Source organism: Vanellus vanellus (genome assembly GCF_965231255.1).
Source record: "Vanellus vanellus genome assembly, chromosome: 6".
Lineage (NCBI taxonomy): Eukaryota > Metazoa > Chordata > Aves > Charadriiformes > Charadriidae > Vanellus > Vanellus vanellus.
The window spans coordinates 43,575,888-43,588,412 of NC_138911.1; the positions used below are offsets into that span (position 1 = coordinate 43,575,888).

Sequence of the window (12,525 nt, forward strand, 5' to 3'; positions counted from 1 at the left end):
AAACCCATGTCACAGCTCGGAAAGCTCAAAAGCTGCTCAGAAGAGGTGTAATGCCAAGTCACCAGGGTTAAACTCACTTGTGAATGTGGAGAGGGAGGGGAAATAATCCGTAATGACCCCGCGAGTGGGAACCAGGGCACTGGGAGCGGGCACTGGGAGCCAGCACTGGGGCAGGGGCAGCCTGGAGAAAACAATATGGTTATTGAGACAAGTGAATCACAAGGTGGCTGCAGCAATTTCAGTCCCAAGATAATTTTGCTGGTGTTTTTGTTAAAGACCTGTGGGCGCTGGCACACGCTGCAGCAAGATCAATGATGGGATGATGGGTTCTGCATCTTTGGGTCCCAGAACTGATATAAACGGGAGGCAGATGGAGAAGGCTACGAGAAGGCTGCGCCATGAGCACACTGTGGAGCACAGGGGAGACAAACTCTCACCAAATAATGGGAAAGAGCTGAGAAGTGCAGCAGAAGGAGCACCGGGTGGGGAGGTGGAGCAGTGATTCCACCTCTGTGACTTCGGAAGACTCTAAGTTACCTCCAACCAGTCTTCCTGTGACCTCTTGGCCATCTCAGACCGAGGACACTGGAGGCCTGAAGAATCTCCTTGACGCAATGCCAGCCTACAGCTTTTACTGGAAGAATGCTTGTAGTCCCAGCAAATGCACTCAGCGCAGCGGCTTTCCTACTGGAACTTCACCTCCTGCTACTCTGACGTAGGAAAAGGCATCGTTGGGTTCTTCAGGTGCCCCTTAGGACAGAAGCTGAGCTGGACGTTCCTACTACACACTGCTTTGGCGACAAATGCGAATGAAGCATTAATGGGAACATTAGTTACGAGGGGAAACTGAAAGAACTACTTATGTATCGCTTGGAGGAAGAGTATAAAGCAGTGGATCTGTAACCAGAGACGCAGCTATTCAGTGAGAAATGGAGTTGGGAAGACCCAGTCCGAAAGGTCAACCCAAACATTAGGGAAAAATCATGCAGGCAGGCAGTGGAGTGATCTAACTGTGCTGCAGCGTGGCTCATTGGTCCCAATTACAGCAGTTTCTACTAACAAAGGGTGATCTCTAGCCTGCAGGGTCTATAATCTAATCCAAAATTCAGTGCAACCATGAAAATGGAGGAAAATGGGAAAGGAGAGTAATGTAAAACACGATTAAGACTTTGCCGAGCAAATATAATCAGAGCACTTACACAGCCCAGTGGCCAAGCGTTTGGAGCAGGTAGGGCAAGTTCTGTGGGTGCATGAAGGCTTCAAATCTTTCTTGCCACTTCTGGAAAGCCCCTCGATCCAGAGGTGCGGGTTCTCCCTTTCTCCCGGTGCTCTCGAATTTCTCCTGCTAAGGGGATGCTCCCAACACGGTGAGTCCGACCGTACTACCGTGGCAAGGGGCGTCTGTCCCCGGGCAAGGGATGGAGTGAGGCTTCAGCGTGTTCATTTTCAACGGCACGCCATCTTGTGTATACTGCGAGCAGGAGGAGGTCTCCGGGCGGGATCGGACCGTCCTGTCTTCAAAACCGGGTTCGGATAAATGAGTGCTCAAAGAGGAGATGCTGGTGACGGGCGGTGGGGTCGCAGGGGCTGCTGGCAATCCACTGCAAGGACACTTCACACACACACACACACACACACACACACACACACCCCACCCCGCTGGAACAACAGCATTTTTAGGAAGGTGTTCACTGGTTTAGCAAACACAACTACCGCCTCCCTTCAGGGATGCACAAGCTGCCACCGGGCTGCCGGCATCCCCAAACGGGCCGGGAATGACAGCTGGGGAGGATGGAGGGGACAGGTTTTAGCTCTTTGGCAGTTTGCCGCACCACAACTCAGCCTCGCCTCCCCTGGGCTCGGGAGGCTGCCCACGGGTGAGGCTGCCCACGGGTGAGGCTGCCGGGGGACCGCAGCCACTTGCCACTACATAGATCAGCGACTGAGCATTCTGAGCGGCAGTGGCAATTCCGTTCTTGCATTGGGACCTCACCTCCATGCAAGAGCTTTCCGGCTACTTATGGGAAAACTCTGGATGTAGCGGTTTGGATGGAGGACGGGGCAGGCTCACAGCATCGCTCCCTTCAGACCAAAGACGCGCGGCTCGGCCCGGCCCGGCCCCGCCGGTGGATGAAGGCACAAACGCCCGCCAGCAGCATCTCCCGCCGGCGCCGCGGCCGAGGGGCTGCGCCCGTGCCCCGGCGCGGGGGAGTGGGGATGTGTCCCTCCCGCCTCGGACCCCCCCTCCCGCTCCCACACCCCTCTCAGTCCCGCAAGGGCGCCGTTCTCCCCCGGCTCCGCGCTCCCGGGGACGCCCCGCCCGTCCCCGCAGCCCGAGTCCGCCCGCTCCGGCAGCGGGGAGCCCCGGCCCGGCCGCCGCCGCCGCCGCCTCCCCCCGCCGCCGCCGGCCCCAACTCCTCATTGGCCGCCGCCGCCGGGGGGAGGATGACGCCCGGGCGGGAGCGGGCGCCGGGGGTATAAATGCCGGGCGGACCGGGGCCGCCGCCGCCGCGATCCCGCCGCCCCGCCCCGCCATGCCGCGCGGCTTCCTCGTCAAGCGCAGCCGGCGCCCCGGCGGCTCCTACCGGGCGCGCCCGCGGGAGCACGACGCGGACCGAGACCCGCCGCCCGCCCCGCCGCCCCCGCCGCCCGCCGCCGGGGACAGCCCCGCCGCCCGGCAGGGGGAGGAGGAGGAGGAGGAGGGCGAGGAGGAGGAGGGCGCCGCCGCCGCCTGCCCCGCGACGTGGCCCCCCGGCGGCGGCTGCGGCGGCCCCGGGCTCGCCCCGCCGGAGGGGCCGGCGGCCTGGGGGGCGGCGGGGCCCTGCAGCGCCGCGGGGCCGCGGGCGGCTCTCTTCGAGCGGTGCCTCAGCTCCCCCGCCTCCGCCGAGTCCTTCCCCCTGGCCGCCTCCTTCCCGCCCGCCGAGAAGCTGCTGCTGCAGCCCCGCACGCCGCTGCCCGCCCCGCCGCCGCCGCCGCCGGTGCCCGCGCTGAAGCGGCCGTCGCGGGCCAAGGCGCCGGCCAAGAAGGCCAAGGCGACGCGGAAGCTGAGCTTCGCCGACGAGGTGACCACCTCGCCCGTGCTGGGGCTGCGCATCAAGGAGGAGGGGCCCGAGGGCCGGCCGGGGCCGGGGCCGCCGGCGGGGCGCACGCCGCTGGGCGAGTTCATCTGCCAGCTGTGCAAGGAGCAGTACGCGGACCCGCTGGCGCTGGCCCAGCACCGCTGCTCCCGCATCGTGCGCGTCGAGTACCGCTGCCCCGAGTGCCACAAGATCTTCAGCTGCCCCGCCAACCTGGCCTCGCACCGCCGCTGGCACAAGCCGCGGCCCGGTCCCAGCCCCGACGGCGCCGCCGCCGCCGCCCCGCCGGGCAAGGAGAACAGCCCCGAGCGGCGGCCCCGCGGCCCCGCCGCGCCCCCGCCCCAGCAGCCGCCGCCGCCCCGTCAGCACCGCGGCGGCGCGGACAGCGCCGGCGGCGTCCCGGCCCCCCCCGGCCCCGCCTCCGGCCCCGCTCCCGGCGGCGCTCCCGTTCCCGCTCCCGGCGCCGGCGGGGAGGCGTTCGCCTGCCCTTGCTGCCAGAAGCGGTTCCGGCGGCAGGCCTACCTCCGCAAGCACCTGGGCACCCACGGGGCGGCGCGGCCCGCCGCCTACGGCCCGCCGGAGCGCGGGCCGCTCGCCTTCGCCTGCCACCTCTGCGGCGCCCGCTTCCCCTCGGCGGACATCAGGGACAAGCACCGGCTGTGGCACGCCGTGCGGGAGGAGCTGCTGCTGCCGCCGCCGCCGCCGCCGCCGGCCGGGCCCCCCGAGGGCGGTGCGGCGGGCGGCGAGCGGCAGGGCTTCCCCTGCAAGCACTGCCCCGCCACCTTCTTCAGCGCGCCCGGGCTGGCGCGGCACGCCAGCAAGTGCCACCCGCCGGAGAGCAGGCAGGTCCTGCTGCTCCAGGTGCCCGTCCGGCCCGGCTGCTAGTCCCCCGGCCGCCCCCGATGGGATTGCTCCGGGAGCCCGGGCGAGCCGAGCCGGTCCCGTCCACGCTGTAATTCCTATGGAAATTCGCGGTACTCGCGGCTACGAAGGCGGAGGAGCCGCCGGCGGACTCCCCCCTCTCCGCCCGGCGGGCAGCGAAACTCGCCCCCGTACCAGCACGGCAGAAGGTTTAACCGACGGGCGGCACCGCCGCCGCCTCCGCGCATCCGGCCGGCAGCGTCGGTGCCCAGCCCCGCCGGGGAGGGAGGGCGGGAGGCACGGCCCGTCGGCTGCCCGCCGGGGCGGCCGGAGGAGGGCTGGCGGCAGCAGGCGAGGAGTCGGACCCGGCCAGCATCTGCCGGGAGGCGGGCGATGCCGGGGGGGGCGGGTGTCGGCCCGCCAAAAGTACATCTCCCGTAGCTGCTCTCGGTCCCAGGGTAGAAGTACAGCTGTATATACGATATTTAAAGAGAGGAATTATTTTTCGTGAGAAAAGGAGCCTGATCTGGTGACCTTGTTTTAATAGCCTTAGCCCCTGAGCTTCAACATTTAAGTTATTGTGAGGTGTTTTGTTTGCTGTACTCTGTACTAAGATAGTCGAGAAGGTAAATGTTCATACTGAGTCAATGTCAAGTCATATAATAGCTAGCAAAACGTATGGAAAATTAATCGTGCTGTCTGCTTAATTGAAATATGAGGTGTTGATCTTCTATAGCTAAGTCCGCATCTCCCGCTTACTCTGTGTTTCTGTACTCTAGTGACCGTGCGGTAGGCAAGACGCACGTCTCTGGCAGCTGCCCGTTCCAAAACCCGCTCTGTTAGTGGCTCGTTAGTGCGGCATGGACAATAGCCAGAAGCGCAGTTCGGTCTCACCAGGCCGGGCAGCGTGCGGCCCTGCCAGCCCCTGCGCTGCGGGCAGGCAGAGGGTCCCCTTCCCGCCTTCCCAGGCGGCCTCCGACCCCTCTCCCCCGTGAGCCGCACTGTTGATGTGAGCTCCTCCAAGTCTTGTGAACAGCTGGAATTAGAACATGAAACAGTCTTTCTGCTGAAGCGCAGATGATGGGCTACCTTCCTTCTCCCTAAGGAGACCCACCTTTAGCAAAGAAACCCACGGTGTGTATTCCCCGGCTTTAACGGTGGTCCGGCAAAGTGCTTTGAAATACTGTCGAATTTACCAGCTACTGACATTTCAGCTGGTATTTATTTATTTATTTATTTATTTTATTTTCCCATGCATGAGTGCTTGTTTCTAAGTGCAATCGCAGATGAGGCCAAAAATAAGGGCAAGCAAACTCAATAAAGGATATTTAAAACAAAGCTCACGCCTTCCTTGAATTCAGCAGGGCAAAGTGGGTCAACTGGTGATTTCTGAAGAACCGAAATGATCCCAGCCGTAGTCTTTGTTCTAAGACTCTCTCTGAAATGAGCATGCAAAATATTTCAATCTTCTGATTAGCATCCTCTAAAGCAATTATTTCTGTAGTTTTCTATTTTGTTACACACAACAAAAGATTCACATGTATCATGCCCAAAGGCTGAAAGCAAGCGCTAAGTGTTTTATTTCAAATGTGCTTCACGGACTTTCTTATTTTAGTTCTAGGACCTGGGCTAATGAATTAATACAATATAACCTCAAGGAGCCAAGATTTGCTGTCTGACAAAGGAGGCTAAACTCGCAGCTTGCATTTCTCGTGTGCCAGAAATAAAGCATGTCATTTTAAGTTGTGCATTTTTCCATCATTTGGTGGTAATTGTGACTTTGATAAAAATGCCTATTTATGCCATTAAATGAGTTCTCTCCTGGAGAAGGTCACTATGTTTTTTTAAATCATCGGTCTCCTTTCTCCACCTGGACAGTCAAAGACGAAGGGCTCCGGAGCGCAGAAACCTGATGATTATTAACTGCTCCTACAATTAGCACTCAAACAACCAGCACTTTGCGTTACCTGCAGAGCTACATGGATTGTATTTACTAGATCTGGGGAAAAGTTCTCAGTATGGCGTTCCTGCAACGGGTTGGGAAAGAGCTCCTCAGAACTCGTGTACTTTTTAATACAAATGAAAACTAAGCCGTGCATCGCACTTCACTGCTGCACGCCTATTACGCCGTTTCTTCTATAAACTGGAGTAGGAATCTAATCACTGAGGTGAATGACCAATATACAAAAGGTGGTAAGAATAATTTTATTGTATTATTAAATAGGATGTTTTCTCTTCAACCATTACAAATTCGTAGATACTACAGGAATGACAATACATAATTTATCTTTTTATTGTTGCCCATATTATATATTTACACATGCAGTTAGTACCGATGTCATGCTACATTTTGTTAACAGCATTTTGTTGTTTGCCAGACTCAAAATGTGAGCATTTCATCATCTGTAGGAAAATATCTCTGGGTGGGTGGCACGCGTGTACTAATCTGCAGAAGGTTGGAATCGTCAGCGTTTCAGGCCAGGCTCCTGGAGCATGTTCCCTTTTCTTCCCCAGCACACATCATCAGAGCAATGAATTTCTATCAGGAAAGTGCTCTTTTCTCTCTCTCTTTTTTTTTTTTTTTTAAATGTAAGAAACAATATACATCTAGACCCAGCAGCCCAATGATAACGGCTAAACCCCATGAAACTCGATGGCATTTACTATTGATACCACTTCGAAAAGAGAACATTATAAAAATATTTGGAAGCCAAGCATAAGTAGAATTTCAGCAGTAGTTTGTTGTTTGGTTGCTTTTTTTTTTCCTGGTATAGATTATGGCACCACCTGCACAGTTATGAAATGATATGTTGCCTCGTGAAGGAAGAGCTGGTGCTACAAGCAAGTTATTTCGTTTGGACTCTGTAATGCTTGAAAGGCCGTTGAACTATTTTATTCTTAACATAAATAATCTGTACACATCCTGTGCATTAACATTGTGACATCTGACAAAGACTTTACAAATGCAACTTCAATTTAAAATTGTACATTCATTTTCAAGTTGTACATATTTCCTTCTTTGTTACAGAGGAAATTGCAATGGGGCACAATAAATATAGTGTAATCAAACTGCAGTCTCCAATTCCATACGACTCAAGATTAACCAGAGTTAAAAATGACTACTGTCAAAGATATTGTAATCATCCGGGAAGGTAAAAAGGTGCAGAGGACAAACTGCACTGCAAAAAAAAAAAAAAAAAAAGAAAAAAAAAAAAAGGAAAAAAAAGGCAGCCTGGAGTTTGATAAAAACCCAAAAGCTAAAATATGAAAGTAAAATTCCAGTGTCACTGTTTAAAATAAACATACAGAACAGGGGTATGCAGGGAAGGGGCACCCACACATTAGAGACATTATCCTTTAACGGGAAGCGGTGAGTCGCTGCGGGAAGGGTGGCCGATCGCTGTTGCCTAGAAAGCTGCAGGCATCGCGCCGCTTAGGACTTGTTGGCCGAGCCAGAGGAGCGGCGCAGCTTCATGGACATGCGGCTCTTGCTAGTCCGAGGAGACATTGGAGAGGCTAAGTCTGTTCCATCCACCTGTGCTGTTGCTGCTGCTGGAGTTTCTCCCGGCTGAGTCTCTGGGCAGAAGCCTGCAGAGGACAGCAAGAACCAGACGGGTCAGCGCCACCCTTCCCCGCTCGCAGCGAGGGAATCTATTCACAAGGGGCAGAGAGGAATTTCAGTGCTGCCGTCACTCCCACAGCATCTCCTAGCCCTTTACCAGCTGTGGGTGATGGCACTGCACGTGGAGCTACCGACTGCCACAAATCCACCTCTAGGGAAAAGAGGATGCCAGAGACCACTGAGCTATGGGACTGCGGAACCCCCTTGGCTCTCGGCAACTGAGGCAGCACTGAAGTGGGCGACGTTCTCCCGCTAACCCGGAGAACAAACGCCTCCCGTTCCCTCACGGGACGGGGAGCCGTTATTCAAACCACAACCCAGAAGAAACCAGTCTTTAATGAGACAATGAAGGTTAACAGCTCGTTGTGCATGAAGGGAGCTCTAGGAATGCAGCTGAGGAGGTGGAGTGAATCGGGGGCCAACTGGGAGAGTAAAACATCTTCTCCCATCCCAACTTTAGTCAGTGCTTCAAAAGGCAAATTCCTACAGGGCCCACAAGGCAGAAGCTTGAACAGATCATACTAACTGGATGCACCATACATTAACGTTTCTTTGTAAAAGGAACAAGATGAATTTGAGATAACAGGACGTAGTTCATTAGCCCAGTGCCCAGAGCTGGCCCCAAGTCCTCACTGCAAGAGGACAATGCTCTTCCCTTACAAAGAGCCCGTCTCCAAATCTTCTTCCATAGGGACACAAAAGGAAAAGGAGAAAATATGAAATCAAAATTACGTTCTCCTTCCCATGTACAGAAAATTAACACTATGAACTCCCAACCACAAAACTAAACTGCGTCTTAATTAGCCATTTACAGAGACTGACAGTCTGATTGAAGTCAATTACCTCTGTCGCCACTGATCGCTTCTGACCCGTATCAATTACGGACAGAAGCTTAGTCCTGCAGAAGCCAATGGGGAAACCCCTGCTGACTTCAGTAAGCCACAATATCACTTGCTATTTCTTCCCCATCATGCTATTACTGGCAATTCTTTAAAATAATAATGCAATAATCAGAGCTGGAGACCTCTTTCCCTCAGTATACATTTCATATATAAGGGGTGCAAAAACCATTCAAAACTGATCACGAGTTATTTTGACAGACTCCTCTAAAACAAAACGAGGTCATCGGGTAAGAAGTCTAAGAGTACATTTAAAACATATTGTCATAAACCTCACTGATTGAGCGACCTGGCCGTCCTCCTCGCCTGGTCCATCACCTGCCTGCTCCGGAGAGATGGCACGGTACTTTCTATCTTTTTCAAACTGACACGACCCATCGAAGTGACAGGGAGGAGAAAGGGCTGTTATTTGTTCCCCAGCTGGTGACAGCAATTCTGTTCATGAACTAGGTACTTCATTGCCAAACAATCTGGAAAAGCACGATAATGCCTGACTCACTGTGCCTTATAGAAAAAGGCAGGCAGGGAAACATGCATTCTCATTTTCTGAAATTCTATCTTGTTCTAATTTTACAAGGAATTAAAGCATTTCAAATGGTGGAAGTTAGAGAACAGAAAATAACCGTTGTTGTTTTGCACAGCATACCATTCACAGCTAGCGTGAAAGACCTTCCGTTTCAAGCCTTTGCCCTTTACCTTGATGTGGCCAATGCTTTCTAGTGGAGGTTTTGGAAGGAGAAGAAATATCACAGCATTTCTTTCTTTGTTGAGAATGAAGAAGTGATGAGGAAGGAGGAGTGGAAAGAAGTGAGGGGGGGGGAAGGAGAAAAGATAAAAGATAACAGGTGTGAGACATGAGACACGAACCGCAGAGATTGAAGGGTATTAACAGATGAGCACAGAAAACGGAATTTCGAATTTCATTATGCAATTGCTGCTCATGCTACAGGTTAAAGAGAGTGATGAGTTAGTTATGTGCAATGAAGCAACAGCTCTGAAATCCGGCGTCATACTTACCAACTAAGCATTACAAGAAAAAAAGGAAGAGAGAGAGAAAGAAAAGAATTCTATAACATTATAAAGATCCAGCAACCTTATTCACAGCAACTGAGATACATCCTAAACATTGTCTGAAACGCTTGCTTAAAGTCTGTGAAAACAGTTAAATACTCACACACATACACACACAATCGAGAGGGAAAAACAAATGGCAACTCGATATATGGCTTCTGCTCCCCAGTTGTTTCACAGTATTAAGCATGCTAAAATTATAGCCAGTCTCAACATGAGACTCCTGAAATCATGTGAAGAAGACAAAACAGAGTACTTAAGCTAGTTAGTCTGCATCGAAGTGTCAAACTCTAGTGTGGAATTTTATCACGGGTTGGATAAAGAAAACATCAACCCCCACCGTTATTTCAATTAAGGTATTATTCCGGTCATAGCTTAAAATTTTGTTTCTAATTCTTGCAGACAGAAGCACAGATTCACATGCAATCCTATTTTTTTTAAGAAACTGACTTAGAGCTATTGAAGAACAGAAGTCATGTAAAGTGATATTCACATCTGAACATATCACACCAGAAGAGTGAAGAATAATGGCACTTAAAATATATTTAAAGTCTGACGGCAATCAACAGGCTGATTAGTAACTCAACTTTTTTGGATTTTAGATAAGCATCTATATTTATATATACATACATACGCACGTACACACATGTGGATATTAAATGTGGTATATAGAAATTTTGCAGGTCTTGTTTCCCCTTCACGGTTTTAAAATCTTCAGTGTAAAATCTTATTATCTTTATCTCTCTATACAATGAAATATTTAGTTATTCAAAATATAAAAATAGGGTTAAATAAGAAGGCTTTATTGACAATTGACCTACAACCAGAAAGTTCTATAAAATAAACAAAATAGATGTGTTAGGATTTTTAAGAGGTTGAAAAATGTCAGGAAGGGATCCATATTTTTCATCTCTCAGGCTTGCCAAGTGACAAATATCATAGCCTGATGAGCTACGATATTTTGGGGCCATAATGTAAAGCTGTTTCGATTGCTTCTGAACAAGGAGGTGGATAAACAAAGTTGAAATGCGACATTTTCACACTCCGTCTGAAAATTTTAGGATCTTGTAATAATACTATGTCAGTTATTTGACTCAGAAATTAACTATTTAAATGTAAAATGGAATCTTAACTACACGCAGAGTTAGAACTCAGGTGAGGTGGAGGAATCTGGAGGTATCGTAACACCCGCGTTGGCATGACTCGTCTCGCTCATCAGTTCTGACTTTAAACGAGGTGAAAAACTCCCTGAGCAGAAGCCCGACAGGGTGCCGATGTTAAGACAGGGTGCCGCGTGGCAAGACCTCTCTGGGTACGTCTAGCTTTATCACACCTTGTTGTCTGGATCAGCATTTTCCCGAGTGCCATCTCTGAGAATGACCACAGAGGGAAATATCAGTTGTGCACATCGGTAAATTTTGATGGCCTTTCAAGGTATCTCAGCCTCCCCGCCTGACCTCCAGGGAAGAGGACCATCATTTTTGTACGGCTTGTCCCCTTTGCCACACTTACAAATTCCAGCCAAGTTGTCCGTCATGCTCAGCACAGCCTTGCTAGAGTCAAGGAATTGAGTCTCTCACTAATTTTGGGAAATGAGGAAACGCAGTGAGGAGCGGATGCAGAGAGAAGACTGCAAAAGCAGCTGCCAAGCAAGATGAGAAGGTGGGGAAGAGATGGTGAGTGGCCTTAAGACCTGTGAGAGTGGAACTGGGAAGGAGAGAGAGAACCAAGAGCCAGCCATGAGAAAGAACACAGCTAAAGAGATTAAGTTTCTGCCAAAAGAGCGGCAGAGCCCATGTCCAGTGAAGAATGCTCTTCAGAACCTGGCTGGAAACATACTGGGTAAACCCGTTCCTCTCTGTCAACTAATATCTGTGAAACCCACTGGCAAAACTCCCATTCTTTCCGCTAGTGGAGATTCAGGCAGAGATAAGACAGCTTACCATTACTACCAATTATTGCCTTATCTCAGACTGCAGGGGTTGGTGGTGGATCTAGAGGTTACAGTTTTGCTTATGAATTACGTGGCTGCTAACCAGCATTACAGAGTTTCTCTTTTGCTCTATGCGTTGAAATAAAAATGGAAGGAATTACACAAGGAAAATGTTGTCACAAGACAATAAATTCGTAAAGTCAAACATTAAAAAAATAGGAAATGTCAGGATTGAAATTTAATTTTGTCCCCTTGTGTCTATGCACAGGATGCTTTAGAATTGGACACTCATACTCTATTTTTTTCAGTGGACCCATTTCATTAAATGGAGAAAATTGACCCGTTTGGGTCTCTAGCAGTCCACACTGAATATACTGCCTCAAAGTGCTGAGGATCAGCAGCTTACTGTCACCCAAGTGATTAACTTAAGGACGGTAGTGCAGAAATGCATAAAGTTTCAACTTCAGTTGTTCCAATATAAAGGTTTTTCAGTAACTTTTGAGGTTTTCCTCTGACTTGGAGTGAAAAAAAATCTTAAGTTTGGCTGGAGAAGGGATAATGAGAAACTCTTCCCAGCCCTCCTAGACATACAGCCCTCGTTTCTGTATTTCAACTTCACTTCCAATCACAAACTTGAACCACCACCACCACCACCACCTGTTGCTTAGACCCATCTACAGTGAGAAAAGCACCATCGTTTCCATCTGTGAAGGGGTAATACAGGGCCAAAAAGATTCTCAGTTCAAAGTTACGCTGCACACAAGCAGCAGAAGAGCTGCAGATGCCGGCTGCTGAATCAGAGTTTCTCTTGCGCAAGGCTGAAGCATCGTTACCTCTACCTTCCCTGCTCGCCTGCCCATCAGCTGGCATCCCGCTTACTCTGGGAGCGAGGCAGCAGAATTATTCTGAACACAGGCTTGAAAATAGAAGGAATGATTGTTGGGATCAAAAAGTCTGATGCTTTTTTATCGTGAGGAAAATACTACGACTAGTGTAGGGAGGCCTCATCTTTATAAGGTTTACTAACCTGAGGTACTGTTTTTAGTAGGACGAGAGGAAAAA

General features: G+C 51.1%; 2 protein-coding genes across 4 annotated transcripts in view; one reads left to right on the forward strand and one right to left on the reverse strand.

Annotated features, from left to right (window-relative positions):
* Positions 1-2,534: 2,534 nt before the first annotated feature.
* Positions 2,535-3,962, forward strand: INSM2 (INSM transcriptional repressor 2; the record flags this gene model as incomplete). The annotated part of the gene is made up of 1 exon (XM_082484928.1): positions 2,535-3,962. One exon carries the CDS (start codon positions 2,535-2,537, stop codon positions 3,960-3,962), a length of 1,428 nt encoding a protein of 475 aa, XP_082341054.1.
* Positions 3,963-6,133: 2,171 nt separating this feature from the next.
* The window catches only part of RALGAPA1 (Ral GTPase activating protein catalytic subunit alpha 1), a 135,097-nt gene continuing 128,705 nt past the window's right edge, over positions 6,134-12,525 (reverse strand). The window contains exons 41-42 of one of the 3 annotated variants that reach the window (XM_082484897.1): positions 9,106-9,220; positions 7,365-7,526 (exon numbers count right to left, since the gene is read on the reverse strand). In XM_082484897.1, coding sequence (XP_082341023.1) covers positions 7,430-7,526; positions 9,106-9,220 — 212 coding nt within the window. In that variant the 3' untranslated portion in view covers positions 7,365-7,429. Of the gene's footprint in view, positions 7,527-9,105; positions 9,221-12,525 lie in introns of all 3 variants that reach the window. The other 2 variants (XM_082484899.1, XM_082484898.1) reach the window with 2 other exon arrangements.